Here is a 25,264-nt window from a genome sequence, read left to right as displayed (position 1 = left end):
AGTTTCTGATTATATACATAAAGGAAAAGACTTTTTTTGGTTGGGTTAGAAACTATTGAACCTGCATACTTTGGAAAATGCATGTGCAGTATAAAGTATTTTAAGGAAGCAAAGGTTTATTCCAATACTGCTCATAATAAAAGAACACTGGGAGAAACTTCGGCAACTTCAAGAGAAGCAAAACTAAAGAATGAAGAATACTGTAGTACAAAATTATGGCCAAAAATACTGTATTTTTAACCAGCAAGATCATTGGGGCATTATTATACAACATTAGGTGTTTTTTGCAAAACTAGTTCCCATCCCCAAACAATAGACAATACATGCATTTGAATGACATTTTAAGAACAGTAAATATGATTCCTTTAAATACTGCAAGTTAAAAATGTTTTCTGACAAAACTCCCTAAATACATAGGTCTAGTAAGAGCTTCCAACGTGATGACAGGTGAGGAATTCAGCAAGAAGTTGTATTTTGAGAGTTTGCTGAGGAAAAGAAATCCGTCAAAAACATGTGTTTCAGTCAAAGTATCCTGAACAAATGTACATAGTAATTTTTTCTTTCTTCCTAAACTTAAAAATATTCCGAAGAATATCTTCCTCCTGTTATTTTGTCTACTACAGCTTATATGAAAGTCAGAATTCCTTTATCCAAGTAAAATCCAATTTTACCCAATAGATGTTTTAATAACATGTAAAAGTCATTTATTATCGGGTTGGAATTATGTGGAGAAATGGAGGTATGTGATAGATAAGGGAGGTAAGAAAGAAATATTTGAGCACCTACTACGTGCTAGGTGTGTATGCATACTTTGAACAGATGATTCTAGAGGCAAGAGTGTTATTGAAAGGACATTGGTAGTTGGGAAGAAGGCAGGAAATGGTTTGTTCTGTTATAAAACAAATGACAGGTTTAGACTCTGTACTAAGCGTCTACTAAATAGCAGGTGTCTAGCTCCAAAAATCTCTAGCTAATCATATACAAGTAAGCTGTTTCTTTTCCTAATTTGATGGAACCAAAATGAAACCCTGAAGACAGTTACCAGGACAGATCTATTAACGCTACATATGCTGGAAATATGTAGAAATAGATAAACATACAATATTACTTGTTTTAATTTGCGTGTGTTTCTAACCAAAGATATATCTTTGGAAGGAAATATGAATGTATACCAAGCACACTTTATTTATATCAATTGAAATGTTGTCATTTACCAATTAAGTGGTTTTAAACCCTTATTTAATTTTAAGAAGAGCAGCAATATACATTACAATATTTGGGTACACTTTATTTTTATATGGGTTAACATTTCTACTATGTTTCATTTCATTCCTTCTTTTTTGAGAAACTGAAAACAAAGGGAAATTGAGGGTAATTTGAAGGTTATTTCCAACCAACATCTGAGTCTTGCAGTATCTCATTACGCAGCCCTTTCTTCCCATTATTTATTTTTTTGCAAATAATAGTCATTTTGACCCAAATCCAGCATAAATAGCATTTCACTGATTCCTAACTTAAGACAACTAAAATTTACAATCATGTGGCAGTATAAATTTTAAGATTACAGTTCATACACCTTGACAATCAAGATAGTCTGAAGTACAAAAAGTAAATTGTCCTTTAGCTGAATTACCTTTAAAATATTAGACCTGCTAGTTAATCTACAAAAAAAAAAATACAAGTTTCAGGTGTTCTTCAAATAACTTGTAGATGTCATCTTCTAGTAAACAACATAGGCAGGTTCCTAAGATTTTCCCCCCAGTCCATTCATGACATTCAACAGAGCTCTTTATATGGCAATGTTTAAAACAAAAACAAAAACTTTGAGGGGATTTATTTACTTTTGAATGGGTGTGTCATTTCCCTTTGTTTCAGCTATGAGGCACAGACTTCTGAATTTAAGCTCTGTAAGGCATAGTACAAACCTCCAATTCTCTGTGGGTTATAACTGCCATAATATGCAAAAAAAGGGAAAAATCATCTGTAAACTGGTACACTGCAATGTGTTGAGTGAGTCATGAAATGGCTGCTTGCCTTGGTATGCTGAAGAAAGGTTTTTGTTTTTGAATAAGACATGCCCAAGTCACCATAAAACTCGCCACAGGCTTCCATTACCTAGAACATCACTAGGAGTCCAGTGGCACACGCTTATAACGCTTGCAATCACAATATAATATAAAGCATGAGTAAACTTTGTTTTTATACAAAACTGAAAAGAATCCCTTCCCGCCCCCAGCCCCTTCAATAAAACCCCAAAGAAACAAAAAAATCCTTTAGCTTCGATTGACTAGAGTGGATACAACTAGGTTTCTACGCATCACTGCAGCTAGGGTGATCAATTTTTTCCTTTCTCAAGAGAAGGGATCTTGTCATGCACCCTAGGAGAAACAGTGAAGCCACAAACCTCAATTCTGCATAGCAATTCCATCCCAATTTCATAAAGACAAATTATAACAATCTTTCCCTGTTTTGCTCAGCTTCTTCGAGCTCTGAGATCAGGTTTAATCAACTACAATCTACTATAGCTCTATTAAACAGAATATCTTGATTCCCTACAACTGTAACACTTATGATCTTGTGATGAGGTTTTCTCTATACATACTGTAGGCCTTCAAATGTTTACTTTTTTTTTTCTGCACCAAATTTAAGATTGCCCTTTCAGGCAAGCAGTGGTCTCTAGCTGTTAAAACATTTCCTTAGTGGATCACAATAGCTTCTAAAACTGCCTTTCTAATAAAGGCCACCAGAGAGGTAATACTAAACTGTGCATTTGCCAAATAAGAATATGAATTGTATAAAAGCTCATATTCCAATCCTAGGTCAAATGGCAAAAGTTCTACAAAGTTGGTTTCCATGTTTGTATAAAAGCTCTGACTGATTTTATGTATTTTGCTATGAAATTACCTTTGGGTCTTATAATCAGTATACCTCTACTCAGGAATGTGCAAATGATTTTATACAGCACGATGCTAGTACCGCTCTGTACGATAGTAAGGTTTTTTTTTTTTCTTCTTTTCTAAATGGAAAAAAAAAAATATCCCTAGTCAGAAATAAACTGACAAATTTACATTCTCCTCTCTTAAAAAAGTAAATAAAATAACATTATTCAAAATGTGAATTAGCTATAAGACATACAATACAATTACATAGATACATATCAATACAGCACATTCAATCTGCCAAAAAATTAATGATTATAAAGCCAGTATGGATGCTGCAATATCAAGAGAGAGAGATGTATGTACAATGGTTAGAGCAATCATAATTGCACTATACCTACAGGCAGTCTGTTTCTTAAATTACAGGTGCTTTCTGAGCAAGGAAAAAAAGTAACCTGTGTTGTTTGAGGCTGGGAGAGAACATCCCACTACTATTTAATAACTCTTGTACGCATCTAATAAGCTATTAATTTTCTCTCTCCCCTTTGTTGTTCCAAGAGAGCAATTTATATGGAAGTTTAGACTAGTGCCAAATAGTATTGTAGTTAAAATGAGACCAGTGTGATGGCCTAATTTTAACTTCCCAGCAGGTTTAAAACAATCATGATTTATTTTCTTAAATCATATTTCAGCTTAGTCTGCTTGACAGAAGCTCATCAATACATGTGCTGTATTTTTTGCATTTGTTGAAAATTGCACATATAGAATTCCAAACATCTCTCTCAGTAGGTTCAGTTACATAAATACATGTTTTACAGAACACTGAGAGGTCACTTTTGAGTCAAGTCCATAAATCTTCTTTAAGTTCAGCTTACCCAGTCACCAGTTTAAAAAGATCCAAAGGTGGTAAACTAGCAGTAACTTCAGATTTTGCAAATTAAAGGTGTCAGAATAATACTATCAATCAATGTTCTTGGCAGACCTACTTGACCTTAAAGAACATACAGAGAGTAAAATTGGCTTCGAATGAAGAGACACAAGCAGATTTCATGTTGCATCACAGAGGACACTTATCCAAATTGCTGATTTGGACACTCAACATGGAACACGGACACTAAACAATGTGATTTAAGGGCAAAGAAAAGAATGGACCATGAGAATGAAATTTACAGTTACCAATTGTTTGGCAATTGGTGTTTCAGGTTCACAGCCAATCATTTTAGGCTTCACAGTCTTATTCTCTTATATTTTAAGGTACTGGCTTTTATCTTTTAAGTTCTTATTTTGCTTTACAAAAAGCCAGCTTTGGCAACACATACCCATAATAAGTCATCTAAAGATGGTGGTCCAAACACTAAGAAAAAAAGGAAAAGTCTTAACCAAGGGAAAAAAAATTAAGAGCATCTATGAAACGGCTCTGGGTAGCAGCCATTGGGATAATGTAGTGTCTGTTGGCATATTTTTTTTGGCATCGGCGACTTAAAGAGAGGGTTAAAAAAAAAAAAAAAAAAGGAAAGGCGGAAGGACAATGGCACATGGCATTTCAAAAGAAATGACTCCTTCTGTGTGTCTTTGCCCTTGTCTTACTGACTTCTGCATATTTTCTGAGTAACCAAGCTAGGGATGAAGGTAGAAATTGAAAAGAAATGACACTTAACTGTTATATGGGCATCCACTGTCCCAGCCCAAAGTGAGGCAAGACAATATATTTATATATATAAAAAAAACTATATGTGTATCCAGAGCAATACATTTAAAACCATAGTATTAATACTTATAATCCTTCAGCAAAAACTACAAACTCTTAAATTAAGCTGACGTTGATGGCTTAAATCAAATGACGTTGTCCTGACTTTTTCATTTGAGAGAAAAACCTGACCAAGAATGGAACTAGGATAAAAGCCATTGTAACCTGGGAAAAATTAGGAGGGAGGTATGGGTTAGGAAAAGGGAAATTGGCTTCATTTTGCTCAATAGAAAAGAAGAGAGAGAGAAAGAAACAACTCTTATTTTTGTGAGTGCATGACTGAGAATTTAAAATACATTGAGTCACACGGTTTTGCCTAAAAAAAAGAGAGGAAATGTGCTGGGACTGTACTTCAGCATCCTGTTTTTCCTCTGAATAGTTTAAATAAAATCATAATATTTACTACAAACTCTGTGGACACGCTCACACAGAGTCCAGGACGGCAATAAATTAGTATTATGCAAATTGCTTTCCACAGAAATACAGTCCCTCTTGTATAGCTTCAAAAGCCCACCAAGGAAGGAAAGGGTGGTGTTGAGGAGGCACAATTAGACCAGATTGTACTCCTTCAGGTTCAACTGGAGGATGGTGTCCTTGACAGCAGCAAAGACAAAGCGGATGTTCTCGGTATCTGTGGCGCATGTGAAGTGGGAGTAGATAATTTTGTCACTGTCTGGATTCAGGTCCACGAACATCTTCAGGATGAATTCTCGAGCTGCTTGGGCATCTCTCTGGGGTCCTGTTGGCCAAGGGAAGAGAGGGACAGTTTGTCAGCTGATCCATTAATGTGTTCAATAAATGTTTGTTGAGTCAATGCCCACGAAGATGATATCTGCACTGCACATTTTATAAGGTACCTGCATTCTTTTTCAGTAAGAGTTGACATGCAATATTATATTAGTTTCAGGTGTACAACATAGTGATAAGACATATAACTTATGAAGTGATCACCCTGATAAGTTTAGTACCCATCTAACACCATACCTAGTTAATACAATATTAACTATATTCCTTATGCTGTACTTTACATTCCTATGACTTTTTTTTCCCTTTTTTATAACTGGCAATTTGTACTTCTTAATCCTTCACCTTTTTTCACCCACCCCCAAACCCCCTCCCATCTGGCAACCATATTTATTTTCTGTATCTGAGCTTGTTTCTCTTTTGTTTTTTAGATTCCACATGTAAGCAAAATCATTTGTCTTTGTCTTTCTCTGTTTGACTTATTTCACTCAGCATAATACCCTCTAGGTCCATCCATGTTGTTGCAAATGATAAGATTTCATTCTTTTAAATGGCTGAGTAATATTTCATTGTATATATGTAACACACCTTTATCCATTCGTTGGTTCCAAATCTTGGCTATTGTAAATAATCCTGCAATGAACAAGGGGGTGGCACATGTCTTTTCATATTAGTGTTTTGGATTTCTTCAGATAAATACCCAGAAGTCCTACTTTTTAATTTTTTAAGCAACCTCCATACCATTTTTCATGGTGACTGTATCAATTGACAAGCCCACCAACAGTGCACGAGGATTCCTTTTTCTCCACATTCTCACCAACACTTGTTTGTCGATTTACTGATGACAGTCATTCTGACAGGTGTGATTTTAATTTGCATTCTCTTGATTAGTGATGTTGAGCACTTTTATTGGCCATCTGTATGTACTCTTTGGAGAAATGTCTATTCAGGTCCCCTGATCATTTTTCAATTGGATTGCTTGTTTTTTACTGTTAAGTCATATGAGTTCTGCATTGAAGATCTGATACGTTGTAATCACCTTCTCCAACACTATTATGTGTACTTGCTTCTTTTTTGTCAATTTATTTTGCCCGTCTGTCTCTCTATCCATCCACAAAATGTGGTTAGGTGAAAACAGGCAGATGGCTTAAAGGCCAGGCTAAGTTTAGCTTTGATTCCTTGGGTGATAGGGAGCCACTGCAGGCTCTTTATTAGTGGAGTGACAGGTGACTTCTATTGGACTGAGTTGGTCTAAGCTATATATTGTGTGCATACAGGCATTGCTGTCTCAAGCTCTCTTGTCAATCTGCCCCCACATGTACCTCCATTATGGATCACTTTACATTTTCCAGACTGAAATCTGTCAAAATAGAACACCTGTTCTCTAAGGTCAGGTCCATCTACAGTTGTCTTCTGCAAACTTCTTGTGTTTTTGAGCACACCACATTTATGTAGTAGACAACTCACACTGTGTAATGGTAAAAAACAATTGGTTTATATTTTTGTACACTTATTTAGGGTCTCTTATGTGCCAAGCACTGTCTTAGCTACTTTTAAGAAAGACTGTGATATATTTATCAGGATACATTAAAAATATTTAATAATTTTCCAATGGGTTTTTAGCTATGACACCAAACTCACAGGCAACAAAAGAATAAACAGACCGATTAGACTTCATCAAAATTAAAAACTGTTCAGGAAAGTGAAAAGATAACTTACAGAACAGGAGAAAATATTTGCAAATCACATATCTGATAAGGAGTTAATATCAAGAATATATAAAGAATACATATTTCTCCAAATGGCCTATAAGCACATGAAAAGATGCTCAACATCATTAATCATTAGAGAAATGCAAATCAAAACCACAATGACATATTACTTCCTGTCTACTATAATGACTGTAGTCAAAAAAGTGGAAAATCAGTGCTGGTGAGGATGTGGAGAAATCTGAACTCTTGTGAATTGTTCGTGGGACTGTAAAACGGTACAGCTGTTGTGGAAAACAGTTCGATGGTTCCTCAAAAAGCTGAGCACAGAATTACCATGTGACTCAGCAAATTTTTTTAGGTATATAGCTAGAGGAACTGAAAGAAGAAACTTTAACAGATATTTGTATGTCAGTATTCATTGCTACATTATTCACAACAGTGAAAAGTAGAGACAACCCAAGGGTCCAACAAGAGAGGAAAAGATAAACCAAAGGTGGTATACACATACAAAGGAGTACTATTCAGCCATAAAAATAAAGTTCTGATGGATATTATAACATAAAACAAAGTAAAATAAGCCAGACACAAAAGAACAAATATAGAATGATTTCACTTATACAAGGTACTTAGAATTGAAATTTGGGTTAGTAATTAAGAAGGCTGGCATCAATATTGAATGAAGAAATGCCATAATTATAAATGCTATAATTTTATATAAACATATAAAATTGTCCTATCTTTTTCAATATATTGTGGTTAAGTTACTAATTCCATAGCAATAATAAAAAATACTTAAAACTAAAACTAACAGATAATTAGAGCTGGGGAGTTCATTTTCATAAAAACACTAACTTGCTGGCTTATGAATGAACTTCATCTATATGATTTTATACTTACCCTATATGGGAAAAAGGGTCTACCTTTTATTCTTTGGAAAAAAAAAAACTCCAAAGAATATCAGAACTAGACTCAACACACTCCAAGTACTCTTTAGTGAACTTATGTTTTTATGTATAAATTATATTATCTGAATAAACATAAACTATAAAGAAATCATTATAGTCATCATAGCAGGAACAGAATTTCATCTCTATGAACAGTTTTGAAATTCAAGTCCATGTGAATTTCCTAAAGAGAAATACATAAATGGCATTCATTATGATTAAGACCTTGTAAGTGCAGAAATGTGGAAGTGTGAAATTTATAATACTATAAACATATTTATTATAAAAACATCACTGTAGAGTGGGCCTGGAGTTTTTTCAGTCTTAGCTCATCTTATAAAGGCTTTGAGTCTGATGAAATGACAGCTGCATTTGCTTTGTGACTAACAATCTGTCTTTTTTTCTGCGGCCAAGTTTCCTATGTGTGTTATGTGTATACTGGGGGAGCTTAAAAATAACATCTTCAGATTTTAAAACATTCATAGTGGGCACATGTTGGACAGAAAATGCTCATAATGATGGAGAATCTGGAAAAATCATAGGACAAAGATAAGAGATCAGGAAGATGTTGCATAGAGAGACAGGAAAAAAATAGTACCCTCCAAAACCTATCGCAAAAAAGAATCAGTGCAGAAAAATACAACCAATGTGTGGTGCAGTTGTGTATGCTACACCAAGTAGCCTGAGCCTCTGTAGGGGAGGCTATGCTATATCTGTCCTTTATCATCCTGTAGATAAGCGCATCATGAAAACATGTTTATAGGTGGGTGCTATGTGTGGAGGGGAGGGTTCATGTCTCTCTGCTGACTACCACTAAATTCTGAGAAAAATTATGAATATCTCTTTTCAGGGTCTAAGCCAAGCATATGTGTTTCAGTGCAAGGCAGATGTTTTGTGCCCATCTTATTGAGGTAGATGTGTTTAAAAAACTAGCCTATTGCTGTGGAAGAGCAAATTAACTACAAGTGAAGTTACTTCCTTCCACAGTTTCATCAGGAACACTGAGGAATATCTTGGGCATTTATGACTTGGTGGGCAAGCTGGTGTCAAATTAAAAGGGGTAAATGTAAAAACACTGTTCAGGCCAGGAAAGCATTTGTTTTTAAAGCAATAGCAGAGCACAAAGGAAAATGTACTTGGAGAGAGGATGAGAACCAACTGCTAACAAAACGATACTATCTCTAACACCTGATAATGTCCACAAACATTTCAATTTTCAGTTCAAACTTCAGAATCTTACACGTATCTGGGAAGGGACCTTCAGTTCATTAAACATGTAATGTTTCTCTTCTGTGAGCCAGCACTGGACCAATGCATGTGGGATAAAAGGGTAAGTAAAACTTCATCCCTGATGTGTTTATTCACAGAAATATTCAATATTCATATTGAATCTTAGTGTTTTGAAGTAATTACCTTTCTGAGGGAGCTTTGAGAAGTACAAAAACACTGTCAAACTGATATCCATCCTGGATATGTCGATAAGGTAATTTTGAAAACAGCTTGTTCTCTTGCTGTTATGTGCTCTCCCTCTATAATAGGTCCTTTGGGTTTGTACTCTTCTGTGGCAGGTACTGTGCTAAGTGACTTAACTATATAATTCCACTCAATTCTTTACTTAGGAATAAAGTAAGTAGTTGAATAAACCTGTCCAAGGCATCACTGCCAGTAAGTGGCACAGCTGGAACTCTGACAGTCAAAGCTTGTCCTCTGTCTAGACCAGGGTTTGGCACTTTCTCCATAAAGGACCAGAGAGTAAATATTTTAGGTAATTTGATCACTGTCACAACTACTCAATTCTGTTGCTGTAGCATGAAAGCAGCCACGGACAGTACCTAAATGAATGGGTGTGGCTGTTTGAATAAAACTGTATAAAAACAGGCAACAGGCCACTTCTTATATAGACTCAAGTAGTATGGGGGTGGAGAAAGATGTGTCTTTTCCCACCAGCCACATAAGCTCTTACAGGCCAGTGGCTGTCACTCTCTTGTTTTAGAGTGGCTGGATGTATTTCTCAGAATGGTTTGGGTATCATGTCCAGTTGTTCAGGATTTCAGTCTAGTTGGGGAGGCAAGATGTGTTTATAGGTACCATTCCTAAAGAAGAGACTTCATCAGCCCATGAAGCCTCCTTAAAGTAAATATTTCATGAATATTCACTATGTGTCAGTCATCATGCTAAAATGTCACACATATAATATCTATTATAGTCTACAAAAATAATCCCAAGAGTTTGGTCCTAAGGCCCAGAGCAATTAAGTGACTTGATCATGGGTCTATAAAAACGAAGTATCAGAATGAGATTTGAACCTGGATAGACTGACTTCAGAACATGGGTTCTTGACCATAAAACTGTGTCTTCCCTCTAGAGAGAGGCAGAGGCAGACTGTCACCAAATGAAAGGGAATTGTAATGGTGGATACACCACTGGTTAAAACTGTTCCCTCCTCAGATATACTTCAAAACACAAGAAGTTGTTTTCTTTTGCTATAATGTTCAGCATTGTAATGGAATGAAATGTTCCATATCATTAAAGGACAGAGCAAACAAAAATTCTTACTTCCTCAATCACAACATGCTTGCATCTGAGGGCAAAGGCAGCAGGTGTTCACTGCAACACATTAGCTTTTGCACTGATCTTGTGAGGCAAAACATCTCCCCAGCTACTGGGATGGCTAAAGACTGCTCACTTACCATCATATTCTGGGAAGTAGTCAACTAGGTGGGAATACATAATTTTTTCCTCTAGAAGATCTTTCTTGTTTAAGAACAGAATAACCGAGGAGTTCTGGAACCAGGGATATGTGATAATTGTTCTAAAGAGTGCTTTGCTTTCCTCCATTCGGTTCTGAAAAAAAATCATCAGAAAAACAAGGCATGAATTACTCAATCCGTGAATTATGTTTATTTCAAAAGTCCAACCCATCTTTTGTATGCATCTGATTTTTGTAGCTTTAGGCTGAACTGTAGCTTTTATCCGAATTTATATGCAAATGGTTCAGGACTCGTAGGCTGTTTTCATTATGCAAATTCTCAGGTTGACAAGCAGAAGAGAATAAATCTGCTGAGACAACTCCTTCAACCTTAAGAGAAAACAAATCCTAGAGAATCATATTGTATCTGGCACACTGTCATAAATTTACATGAGAAATTATCTGTTCATGACCAAATACTTAAGATCTCAATTAAGAATTAAATACTAGGCTTCATTTTGCATTTTCTAAACCATATTTAATTTGGGGCCTCAGGATTAACTTTAAACAATGAAAACAAAGTTAATTCTTTGCCCAAAGTACATCCATATTTCTAGAATTATTACTACTTAGTATATTAATATTTAACTCCCAATAAGAAAACACATGGTGAAAATATTTTTACATCATACATTTCCTATTTATTGGAGCACCCTTCCTTGCTATGTTTCACTATAATTTTCATACAGAATTGTGGAGATTATATGGAGACTATGTAATTACTTAGAGATACAAATGTATTTCTCACCTTCAGCATTTGTGACAGTGTCCCACCTGAACTATACTATCAAGCCAACCTTGGTAACAAAGAGGTTCAACGGATTCTCAAGATATTGGTGGCTTGCTCTATAATGAAGATGCAAATCAAGGCTACTCCTGCATCAAATCTCTTTAAAAAAATGTATTCACCAGCCAAAAACTAGAGAGCCTCCTGGCTTCGTACACATCTCCTTACCAGGCCTTCCTCCAACAGCCACACTCCTCCTAAATCATTCCCATCCTCAGGTCACAGACAAAGGCAGCAGAGTTGGGGAATCTTCTTTTCCCTGAGAATGGGCATGCCTACTCCTGGACACAAACACACACAGGGTACTTTCTAACCCCCTGACTTGGTTCTATTGTTATGACCAGGTTTTGGGCAATGCAAAAGCCTGGCTGGGATTGAGCCCACCTTTACTTGTAACAGGAGGCTTGCTGGTTTAAGCCGAGCATCCTATTCCCCTGGCTCCTGGTTAGTTCAGGATCCAGGCAATCTAGGTCCTACTCACTCAGAACATCTTTTCCTTGGTTTATGGTCTTCAGCTTAGCTAAACAGCTTAATTGGTCCAATTAACCCCAGGACTTTTGCTGGGAACACTGGAACAGAGAAACTCAGTCTTATAAAGAATGTGGAAGAGGAATCATGTAGCCTCAGGAGCTTCTAACAGTCATCACGAAACAGACAAATAAACCAAGTCCTGCTCACTGCTTGTTCAAACCTGAACTGGCTTCTGGTCAAGATGGCAGGGTAGGTAAATGTTGTGCTTGTCTTCTTCCAAAGCAACAGCAACCAGCCTTAATGTACCTTGTAACTTTTGCTAAGTGGCCTCAAGCACAAGTGTTGACCAGTCTCAACTTACACTGTAACTCTAATCCGGTGGCCCCAAGCCTGGCACAAGTGGTGGCTGGCTTCAGTTCACATCGTAGTGCCCACCAAAGGGTCTCAAGCTTGGCAGCTAGTCTCAGTTTAAAGTGTAGCCTCTCTAAGCTCGGCAAAAGCGGCAATCAAACACAGATTACTTTGTAGTTCTTATCAAGAGGTCCCAGCCTGGCACAAGCTGCCACTGATTCAGGCCTTTACCTGAGCCTATCCCAAGAGGCTCCAGAACCAACATTAGCCATTGGCTGGCTTCAGACCATACCAGAGTACCACAACACAACACACCCAAAAGGCAGACTCAGCTGACACAAGGTCTCACTAAAGCGACTCCTGCTCTGCGGGGTCAGCATGCACAAAACTGCTCATCCACTGCAGTCATGGCCAGTCCTCAGAGCTAGTCAGCCTGAGGGTCAACCCTTACATGAAGTGCCAACTATATTGAGTTGAGCTACCCACTGAGGCTCAACTACAACAGAAGGGCACACACAACCTACAAGGGACCTCCTGGAGCACCTGTCTCAGGTGATGGGAGAGACTGAGCCAGTGGGCTCAACAGGAGACCGTCTACATAAAGCTGTCAAGACCAGGAGACACAGCAGCAAGGGGTCATACATCTCTAATCTTTAACATCTCAAATTGATTCTCAAGATGTCTAATCAAGAGAAATCATTGGTATTTTATGCAATCCCCTGCAACACGTGACTAATGCTGCCTATGGGGTAAAGCCCCAAGATCCTCAGTCTGGCATTCACAGCCGAGCACAGACTGACCTTTGTGCCATCTTCAATCTAAACCCCTACATAAATGTTCTCTTCTTCACATAAATGGACTCTATGTCATCACTGTTACATAAGCGTGATTGTACTTTCCTGACCTGTGGCCTGTAATGCTGTGCCCACTGCTAATTCTATAAGGCCCAGATCAACCTGATTTCCCCCAAGAAATCCCTTCCTGATCCCCGGTGGGCTGACTTCTTCCTCATACCCCTAGCACACACTCCTAGTCTTCATTTGCCTATCATTCGGTAGGCACACATTGAGGGTATGTTGGAGGCTGGGAACGACAGTTTGGTGCAGATTGGGCTTGTGTCCCAGAGGACTGAAGAAGACAGGAGTGTCAATGTATAATTACAGGTCCACATGACGGGCTGATAAGAGTGGTAAATAGAAGGGGGTCACATAAGAAGGAAAGATTTGACTGGGGAAGCCTTAAAACCAAATGTAGTTTTCAGTTGAATCTTGATAGATGGGGAGATTACAAGGAAAGAACAAAAGCAAAAAAGAATTTACAACCCTTTGAAGAGCTCTGTGAAAATTCTGCTTCACTATTTCCTCTCAGACATAACTCATTGAAGAACATCTTATAATTACCTTATTAAAGAACATTATTATTTTAAAAGACAAAGACTAGTTGACTTTTTATGTAGTGATCCATGGTAATGTAAAATTTGAATAAAAATGATCACTGAGTACTTGAAAAACTCACATTGTTAACACGGATGTTACTAATTTAGGTATGTTAGGAGCATAGACTCTCAGGTATTTCATTTACAGAGGTCAACTGGGTAAATTAAGAGTCAAAATAAAAATAACTCTGAAGCCTTATGAGAAAAAATTTGCAAGCCTGCTCTTCTGCATATGGATTTCCTTCCTCAATTATTTAGAAAAGAGCTTGGTGTGTTTGATTTTATATCTCCAGCAGGATCACATAGTTATGTGTCCTGTCTGATGTCAATACTTCCAGAATTTAAACATATTCTGTGCCAAGCTCCTGTTGTTGGAAGAAGAGGGGAGGAGGGGGAGGGGGAGGGTCTGAGCTGTGAGCTGGAGACCTTGGTTTGAAACAGAGGCTCTGCCTTAAATACTCTGTGTGGCCTTGGGCAAGTGACTGAACCTCTTTCCTTGTATCTCCCAGGGTTTGGGAGGACAGAATGAGGCAATGTATGTAAAGCACTTAGCTATGACTCCAGGACACAGTAGCTTTCACTGGTAGCCACTATCAGAGATGGCAAAATTGCTACATAAGAACTGCTTCTTGGCTTAGGCAATGCACTTACGTCACGTCTCTAGCCAAAATGCAAATCCAGTGAAATCTTTCTATTCCTTCATGATTTCATGTTTAGATACATCTGATTTATGAGAAACAGGAAAATTATCCAGGTTTCTGCCACTTTTGTTCACTTAGAATATTTCTTCAAAATCTTTAAAAAAGTTCAATACTCTCTACCCCAGAGCAAACCAAGAAACAACCGATACAACATATAAATAGAGCAGTTAGGATGAGAAATTAAAGATGCTCCCTAGCCACCCCACTTCTACCATCCAAATCAGACACCAGGAATAGCGATAAGCATACCAAACTCAGCTGGACAGACATCATTTCCTCCATCATTTTCTTAATCTTTGCAAATCTTCACAAGTAATTATTTGAGATCAAATTTGGCACACTCTTTAGGCTTGAAGGCAGCTCCCAAAGGTTCAAATATTAAAATTTCTGCCTATGAATCAATGTACTTACTCTACTTGCATAGAATGTTTAGAGAAGCAAAGAAATAAAATATATTTGCCTATTACCTTCATGTCTAAGGTTTCTAGGCAATGAGATGAGATCACAGAGCAGAGCCTTGCTAAGTGAACTGGTACAAACCAGTGTGTGTTGTAGAAAGGGAGTGGGGGAGGAAAAAAGGACAGAGAAAGGCTGGAGGGAAGGGTCAAGGAGAGGCAGTCATATGCCCTCAGACTAAGGAGAATGAAGAGCCTCGACATGTGTGAGAAAACATGACAAATGGGTAACTTTCTCTGATGTAGCCCACAGTCTTAGAAGTTAGAGAAGACAGGACTGCCTTAAATATGTTCCCTATGCTCCATATCCTATTAATTTTATGTTTATATGAGTCAAAGTTTATTCTTATATACACAAATTCTTTCTCTTTGCTCATAATGCTCCTCACTTACCAAGTCAGGATTCAGATGTTTAATGCCTTGAGTATTCACACTATTGATTTGTCTACTTACTGACCTTCCCTCCATCTTTCCTGTACTCCATCCGCACTCACTATTCTGTGGCATCATCTTGGGGCAGTTCCACTAGTGGCTCAAGAGAGATTGCCACCTTTCTGCTGATATGGCAGCTCACGGCTAAATGCAACTGTCTTCCCTGACCCTACGCAATCCCCGCCTTTTAAAAACTGCTCTGTCACACTGCAAAGTTAAACCCTATGCACTGTCACTTTCACTGTAACTCCTCTCTCTCCACTAAATATCTAGATACCAGGTGACTTCCCTTAGCCGGTTCATCAGACATTTCTTCCACTCTCAACCTCACGAAGACCAGTTCCATCCATATTTCAAACTTATCTACGTTGATCACTATTATCTCTGTTTCCACTGGAGCTAATTGGAAAAGACATAAATTTTTACATAATTAAGATACAGATTTACCTTCAGAGTTTACACAGAACAATACACATTCAGCATTCCAACTTACCATAAACTCCTTGGGTTATGTCCTCAAAAATCAACCAGGTGGCCATGCACTGAGCCAGCCAAGTAAAAAGCCACGGAAACAACTAGGTAGAGCTACAGAATATAACTGACACTTGAGTGGGTAGACTCTAACTAGGAACTATGATGGAGACGTTAGTGCTGTGTCAAGAGTCCAAAGGCACAACTTGGCTAAATAAGCACATGTTCCCATTGCATTGAGGTTATTTTCTTATAAAAAGCTCATTCGCTGAGGTCTACTTAGTATCATTTTGCTATATTTAGCCAGAACCAAACACAAATTAACTTAAAATGGACAATAAAGAGGAAAATACAGATTATTTCCACAGATATTAGTGATTCTTTTTTTCTTTGAGCATCACTGGTAAGGCATAGTAAACATTTAATGATGGCTCCAGGGAAAAAGTTAAGGCCAAAGACTCCATTTGTAACCCACTTGTTTGGAATTGAAAGAACAGTAAACAGAAGAAATGAGGGTATAATTTTGAATCACAAATACATGCAAACTCCTCCAAGACTGAGTACCAATTCCATGGCCCTAAGAACCTGAATTTCTGAAATTCTGATCTGACCTGAATGTTAACAGCAGCAACAAAACAAAACAAACCAAAACAAACCCTCAATTGTAGAGAGTAAGTTTTACTTGGCTCTCTTCAAGCTATACTTATATTCATATCCTTTAACTTTTTATTATTTAAAATAAAGTTCAATGATATTTTCCATTATAAAATTAATATATGGTGATGACAAAATTAAAGAAGAAAAGCAGAAGGAGGAAAAAAATTCCCATGGTTAAATTGCCTACATAAAACCTACTATTTTTCTGTTAACTTTTATTTTCTTCCAATTTTTAAACTACATATAGTTTTGGGGATTATTTTATATCAATGCTGCCTAAAAGAACTTTCCGAGATAACAGAAAATCATTTTTATACCTACTGTCCAATTTAGAAGCCACTACGTACATGTAGCTACTGAGCAGTTGAATGGTAGTTAAAGCAATTGAGAAAATTATTTTTAAATTTAATTTTAACTAATTAAAATGTCAATAGTCACATGGGACCTGTGGCTACTATATTAGTGCAATATTAAAGGACTGTAATTATCTTGTATACAAAATTTTATATCCTGTATTTTGCTCAACATTACATCCCAAGATTTTTCTGTTTTAAAATTCACAAATATTTTGAATTGATTTTTAAAGTTACAGTAAGCTTAACTAAATTCTAATTAAGATAGCTTTTTTGCACTACTATAAACACTATAATTTACAACTTTTTATATAAAGATTTTTATAGGTAAAATTTTCTTTATAACAGCATATCAAAACATATTGCAAAATATAAGGCTCTTGGTAACAGACTACCCAAGTAGCTTTGCAGAGGGGTGAACTAGCTCATGTACCCTGTTAAGTAATGTGTGAATTTGCTCATCATATTGTTCCCTCTCAAGAAAGTTCTCTCCTTTCAAAATCTTTTACATATCAAATTACATGTGGCATGAAATGACACATAGGACAAAGAAAAATTATAGCTGTCTTAGTTTGAATTTTTTGAATATCAGTGAGGCTGAACATTTTCTAAAAGATTTGCTAACCTGTAGTATTTTGTCTTTTGTGAATTATCTGTTCATGTATTAACCAATGAAAATTATTTGCTCATGTTTATAGATTTGTATAAACTCTCTATATACTGAAGTGATTTATTTTAGTTTTTATTGCTTTTTGTCATTTTGAATTTGGGGTATTTCAAAGAAGTTTTCTGGAGTGTGTTTCAAATCAGATTAAAGTGTTTTCATATTTTAATCTTAGAAAACAGTCCTGCTTTATTACAAAAATCAAATGTCAGTTTCCCAATGGGTATTTTCCTTAAAGCCAATCTGGTTTCTTGTACTAGCTAGCTTGGTAAATGTAAGCCATAGCTCAACCTGAAAAAGCACTCTGCAAATTATACTATGGCTGCTGTTAGCAAGGAGCAAAATGTGTTTGAATGTCAGCTTCTTTTGTTTTGGTTGTCCAGTTTTGATTGCATAGTTGATGAATAGTAACTTGGCAAAATTACTGAAGACTTTGGATAAAGAGATATAGAAACAGGCTGTGGGGATATAGAAGTAAGGGATTAAAAAGAAAACAAGCTTGGATGATACAACTGAGTTTGGCAAGCTTGAACAGCCTGAAAAGGTCCAAGGAAGATTTGCTCTTCCTACACAAAACAATCATATACATATGGGTACATCACACTCAATCTGAGCAAATTCCTGGTGTGTTATGCCAGGAAAGTCAAAGTCTGGGGAAAGTACGGGAGAAATGGAAATAAACTAAGGCAATATTGTACAACATTTCCTTTATTGCCTCAAAATTTTTTATGGATGGGTCAATCTGGCCCAGAAACATGTGGTTGCCTAACACTATAGGGTAATATCAGTGTTAGGAAAACAATGTGGTTTGCCTATATCCAAAGAGATTTAGTTTGAAAAACTTGTCTACATTGCATTTTGGGGCCCTGTCCAATGGGATACTGCTTGACCTGACAAGTCCATAAGCACATATACCTTGAAGTTCTTATTAACTCTTGGTTCCTGAATTTTTTCTCTCCTCCTCTACCCTCCAAAGACTGCAGGTATATGGCTACAGTTCCCACTGGGAAGGACAGGACAATAGGTTAAAAACAAAGAATTAAGATAGGGAATCAGAGTAAGTTGGGAACTGAAGGATGGCAATTAGCAGATAAATTGATTAAATGACAAGAAAAATAAGGAGAAAAGAGGTGTAACCTGTTGGCCTGAAAGTCTGCTTTTAAGGAGTATGTAAAATATTCTGAACATAAGCCCCCTGTAAAATGAGCTTGGTGCATTATATTCCTAAGGATATTTTATAATTTTGAGTATAAAATTAATAAGGCTTTTTAAAGTCTTATTTTCGAGAATAATATATAATGAAACTTTTTTTGACTATGACCTGTATTTTTAGCTATATGAATGTTATATTTATTTTATATGAAATTTACTAATATGAATGATAACTAACATTATATACCAGATCGTCTGAAGCACTTTAGTACGCAAAAGGGGCTGGCAAGCTTTTCTGTAAAAGACTAGATAGTAAATATTTTAGGCTTTGCAGGCCACACTATCTCTGTTGTTATTAACTCTGCCAAGGTAGCAGGAAAGCATTTATGGACAATACACAAATGAATGAGTGTGGCTAGGTTTCAATAAAACTTTGTTTTGGATACCGACATTTGCATTTCACACGATTTTCATGTGTCACTAAATAATACTATTTTTATTTTCTTCAACCACTTAAAAATGTGAAAACCAATCTTAGTTTCTGAGCTGTACAATAACAGAGAGTGGGCTGGATTTGGCCTAGGGGCCATAGTCTGCTGACTCTTGAGGTAGGACAGCATTTAATTCTCACATCAACTCTAGGCAGTAGTTATTGTGATTCCTATTTTCTAGGTGAGGAGACTGATAAAAAGCAAATTGAGTAACACACCTAATATGCAGTTAAATAACTATGATGGCTATTTCATTCATACATACATACATACATACATACATACATATATATGTTTCAGTATATTGAATTACAGTTTATGTTCAGAGAATTTGTAATGTATGATGAACCACATATACGTGGAATAAAGCAAAAATAAAGTTTTCCTCCTATACATTTGTTGTAATATCTTTGCACTTTAATTTTCTCCCTATTTATCTTTTTTCCATAATTCTTAGTCAAGTACTGAGTTTCTATATTTCTTTCTTTTTTTTTTTAAAGGAAAAAGCATGCATTTCTTTATCTCTATTGCCTGGAGGATGAAACATAAAAAAAAGAAATCAATGTTTTAATTCATTTGCTTCATTTTTAGTGTCAGGGCAGTAAGTCTATTTACCCAGATGTTACACACATGTAAAAATGCCTTTCCAGATGGTTTAATACCACACATCTGGCATTCTAAACCAATAAAATTATTGTGAAATAGTCCTAATTTGAAGTTGAAGATATATTTTTCATGTAACTTTAAATAGCCTTTAAAAAATAATTCTACAAACATTCTTAGGTAAAAAGACACTCATAGTTTATGTGTGGATTTTCTGTCTCTGCTTTTACTCTCTATTGTCTCTTTTAGTAGACAGATAAACCCAAACCACTCAGCTTCTGGTTACGTGTCTACTAAAAGGTATGATTATGGTTGTGTGTGTGTGTGTGTGTGTGTGTGTGTGTGTGTGTGTGTGTGTAAACTTTTGCATGCATTATTTGCAGTCTTAAGTAATTTATTTGACTCTTGTTCTATTACGGTGGTTTTGACAGTATACATTAGAACTAAGTCCTGGCACCTTTTAAAAGTAATGTTTACTGTCTGCTTAGAACAATTAGTACCCCCATCCTGAATGATTTACTGGTGGGTACAAGAAATTAACTCAAATATATGTGGCCTGACTCAAACGATCCCTCTCCTTGGAAAACAATAAAGCGCTCAAATAGGCTTTGCACTAACAAGCTGTTAGAAAGCATGGACTCTTACCCCCTTTTTAAATTTTAGCATTCTGTACAATGTGTACATGACAATAATTAATACATAAAATGCATGAGTATTATAAAATTTACAGAGAGACTAAATATTTGTTCAGTGAAAGTATTAACCACACCAATGAAAAACTGAGAACTGGTTATAAAGTGTTAAGATGGCAGAGTATGTAAAAGCTGTGCCTGCCCCCTCTCATGACCACATTAAATTACAACTAAACTACAAAAGAGCCATCATTGGGAGTCAACTGAAGATTAGCTGAACAGAAGTCCTACAACTAGAGATACACAGAAGAGGACATCTTGAGACTGGTAGGAAGGGCGGAGACATGAAATGGGCTAGTCCCACACTTGTGTGTGGCAGTTGAGAATGAAATATCTTGGCTGCAGAGGTATCCCTGAAAGAGTGAAGGGTCTCAGCTCCACAGTGGGCTCCCCAGCCCAGGGTTCCAATGCCGGGAAGATAAGTCTCCACAACTTGTAGCTGTTAAAACCAGGGCAAATTGTGGATGAATGAAACAGAGGGTTGAGGAAGTCAGACGTTCCTCTTAAAGGGCCTGTATGAAGACTTACTCAGTGACAGATTCACTCGCTCTGATCTCCAGCTCTGGGAGAGCAGCTCAAAAGGTGCCAGAGACACATGAGGAGGAACTGAGTTGTCTGGCTTCAAGGTAAGCGCTGGAGGGGCAGCTTTCTCCCACACAGAAGTGCTGGCAGAGGGCATTTTTCCTTTGTTGAGCCCTACCCCGCCCAGCTTGGAGACCCAGGTGGCCACCATATCTGAATCTCTGGCAATGTAGCTGACACTAGTGGCCCCGCTCTGTTGATTCCCTGAGATCCCACCTCTCCCAACGTGTGTGCTCATCCAAACCATCTCCGGTGGATTTTCCATACACATAGCCTTTCTTGGTTCATGTTGTGGATTTCTCTAAAATCTCTCAAAGGTTCACAAAACCTAAACAAACAGCATCTGGCCTTGGTGTGCCCTATACCTCTTGTTGAGCAGCCCTAAGCCTGGCACTAGCAGCAGCTGGCCTTAGTTTGTGGCTTGGCTTCTCAAACTTCAAAGCCCAGTGTGGATGACAGCCATCTGCAGATTGCTTGGTAGCTCATGCCAGTTGGCCCTGGGCAGAGTACAGGCTGTAGATGAACTGGGCTTCCCGCAGGGCCCCTCCCAGGAGGCCCTGGCCTAGACACCCAGCAGCCATCCTTAGTCTGAGCTGGAGCACCACCTGGAGTCACACCTGAGGACAACACTCCCAAAAGGCAGACAGGGCCGGCATCAGAGCTATGCTAAAGTGAATCCAGCTCCTGCACAACAGCTCCTACATTGGTCGCAGCCAATCATCACAACCAATTAGCCCGAGGTTAGTCCCTCCCACTGATGAGCAAACAGCAACCAAGGCTCAACTACAGCAGGACAGCACACACAACCCATACAAGCGACACACCTGGAGCACCCAGCTCAGGTGACCAGGGAAGACTGTGCCACTGGGACCCCAGCACACCTACTATAGAAGGCCAATCTACTAAGAGTAGGAGACAAAGCAGCCCTACCTAATACATAGAAACAAACACAAGTAGGCAGTCAAAATGGGAAGACAAAGAAATATGTCCCAAATGAAAGAACAGGACAAAACTCCAGAAAAAGAAGTAAACAAAGTAGACAAGCAATCTACCAGACAGAGAGTTCAAAACACTTGTTATAAGAATATCAGTAACTTAGAGGAAGAGTAGATGAACTCAGTGAGAACTTTAACAAAGAGAAAACATAAAAGAGGAGATAGAAAATATACCAGTCAGAAATGAAGAATATAATAACCGAAATGAAGAATACCTTAGGAAGAATTACCAGTAGATTAGATGAATTGGAGATATGAATCAGCGATTTGAAAGATAAGGTAGCAGAAACCAAGAAGAAAAAAAAGGAGGACAGTTTAAGCAGCCTCTGGGACAACATCAAGCGTACCAACATTTGCATCATAGGGATACCAGAAGAAGAGAGAGCGAGCAAGGAACTGAAAACCTATTTCAAGAAATAATGACTGAAAAGTTCCCTAATATGGTGAAGGAAATAGATATACGAGCCCAAGAAGTGCAGAGTCCCAAAAAAGATGAACCCAAAGAGGCCCACATCATAATTAAAATGTCAAAGATTAAAGACAAAGAGAAAAATCTTAAAAGCAGCAAGAGAAAAGCAGTTAGTTATATACAAGGACACTCCCCTAAAACTGTCAGCTGATTTCTCAACAGAAACTCTGCAGGCCAGAAGGAACTGGAAAGAAATGTTCAAAGTGATGAAAAGCAAGGACCTACACCCAAGATTACTCAGCAAAACTATCATTTAGAATCAAAAGACTGACAAAGAGCTTCCCAGATAAGAAAAAGGTAAAGGAGTTCATTATCACCAAGTCAATATTACAGGAAATGTTAAAAGGACTTCTTTAAGAAGAAGAAAAAAGAAAAAAATATTAAAAAGATGAAGAATAAAGTGGCAATAAGTACATATCTAGCAATAATTACTTTAAATGTAAATAGGTTAAATAATCTAAAGATAGGGTGGCTGAATGGATAAGAAAATAAGACCCTTACATATGTTGCCTATGAGAGACTCATTTCACATCGAAAGACATATACGGACTATGTAAAGGGATGAAAGTAAAGGGATGAAAAAGGATGTTTCATGAAAATGGAAACAAAAAAAAAGCTTGGTTAACAATATTATACCAGACAAAATAGACTTTAAAAGGCTACGACAAGAGACAAAGAAGGACCCAGTTACCCTAATTCTGGATATTTATATGAAAAAACTTAAAATGCTACTTTGAAGAGACACATGAATCCATATGTTCATTGCAACATTATTTACTGTAGCTAAGATATGGAGGCATCCTGGGTATCCAATCGATAGATGAATGGATAAAGAAGAGGTGGTGCGTGTGTGTGCGTGTAATGAAATATTACTCAGCCATAAAAAAAATAAAATAAAATCTTGCTATCTGCAACATGAGTGGACCTAGATGGTATTGTACTGTGGAATAAGTCAGAGAAAGACAAATATCATATGTGGAATCTAGAGAACAGGATAAAGAAACAACAGAAACAAGCTCATAGATCAGAGAGCATTTTGATGGTTGTCAGATTGGGGCGGAGGGAGATCTGGGGGGAGTGTAGAGAGGAGGGGATCAAGAGGTACAAATTGGTAGTTACAAAATAATCATGGGGATGTAGAGTGTAGCATGGGGAATACAGTCAGTAGTATTATAATAACTATGTATGGTGTCAGATGAGTGATCATGTTATATAAATATCTAATCTCTGTGTTGCATACCTGAAACTAATATGATATTATATGTCAACTATAACTGAAAAAAATAAAAATATAAAAATTAAAAAAATTTTACTGACAAAGAACAAGTGTCGGCGAGGATGTGGAGAAAAGGGTACTCTCATACACTGTTGGTGGGACTGCAAACTGGTACAGCCACTATGGAAAACCTATGGAGGGTCCTCAAAAAATTAAAAATGGATATACCTTTTGACCCAGCAATTGTACTGGGTATTTATCCAAAGAAAAACAAAGCAATAATCCACTAAGATCTATGCACCTTTATGTTCATGGTAGCACAATTTACAATAGTCAAGATATGGAAGCAACCTAAATGCCCATCAATAATGACTGGATAAAAAAATTATGGTTCATACAGACAATGGAATATTACTAAGCCATTAAAAAAATATGAAATTCTACCATTTGCAACAACATGGATAGACCCAGAGGTTATTATACTGAATGAAGTGAGTCAGAGAAAGATAAATACCATATGATTTCACTTATATGCAAAATCTAAGAAACAAAAAGAACAAACTAATGAAAAACACGTTCACAAATATAGAGGACAATTTGGCGACTGCCAGGAAGGCAAGGGATTTGGGGGGTTAGGAGAACTGGGTAAAGGGTTAAAGAAGTACAAATTAGTAGTTAATAGATGGTCATGGGGATGGAGAGCATGGCGTAGGAAATGCAGTTAGCATTAATGTAGTGGCTAGGTATAGAGCCAGAGGAGAGAAAGAGTAATTAGGTGGATCGTTTTATAAACTAGATAAATGTCTAACCAATGTACTGCTGAATGATTTTTAAACATTTTTAATAAAATGTTTTTATAAAACATTTGCAATATAACCTTATAACTAAATTGGGGAGTCAGACAAAAATATTTTTAAAGTATCAATGTTCCACTCTGCAGAAAGTTGTACTCTGAGTGGTATGCAGGAAGCGAAAGATCTCTTCCAGAAGGTAATAATCAAGTAAGATCAGCTGTAAGTCCAACACAAGTAAACATCTTTAAAGACAACTAACAGAAATACTAAAATCACACAAATCTGCTTCTTCTATAGTGATATATATGAGGTGGGAGTGGTGTGTGTGTGTGTGTGTGTGTGCGCGCGCGCGCACGCACATTCGTGTGTAATTCAGGGATCATGAAGAAAACAGACAACTTGGAAAGGCCTTAGGAAGACCTGGAAAGATCTGTACCTGTGGTCACAGAGACATAATCATTAGACTTTATGGGGATTCAGTGGGAGAAGGCTCACGACTGGTATACAGCTTTGAAAGAGTAAATTCGATTTAAAACCTTTGAGGTGAAATAACACGTCAGGTATCCAGACAATAAAAATGTTGGAAAATTTATAAACTCACAAATACAAATGTGCTGGAGATCAGAATATCTGAATAAAGGTAAAAGGAAAAAAGGATCAAAACTAATTCTACTGTTGAAATGGAACAGTTGAGGGAAATGGACATTTCATATCTCAA

The 25,264-nt window shown here is 37.1% G+C and overlaps 1 protein-coding gene across 1 annotated transcript in view; it reads right to left on the bottom strand.

Annotated features, from left to right (window-relative positions):
- Positions 1 to 213: 213 nt before the first annotated feature.
- Positions 214 to 25,264, bottom strand: part of GNAQ (G protein subunit alpha q) — a 268,792-nt gene continuing 243,741 nt past the window's right edge. Inside the window, exons 6-7 of the mRNA XM_016157640.2 lie at positions 10,717 to 10,870; positions 214 to 5,365 (exon numbers count right to left, since the gene is read on the bottom strand). Of these exons, the coding sequence (XP_016013126.1) occupies positions 5,175 to 5,365; positions 10,717 to 10,870 (345 nt within the window). The 3' untranslated portion in view covers positions 214 to 5,174. The remainder of the gene's footprint in view (positions 5,366 to 10,716; positions 10,871 to 25,264) is intronic.

Source organism: Rousettus aegyptiacus, unplaced genomic scaffold (assembly GCF_014176215.1).
Source record: "Rousettus aegyptiacus isolate mRouAeg1 unplaced genomic scaffold, mRouAeg1.p scaffold_m13_p_3, whole genome shotgun sequence".
Classification (NCBI taxonomy): Eukaryota; Metazoa; Chordata; class Mammalia; order Chiroptera; family Pteropodidae; genus Rousettus; species Rousettus aegyptiacus.
The sequence above is the reverse complement of the archived record's forward strand: the minus strand, read 5'-3'. Positions and strand labels throughout refer to the sequence as shown.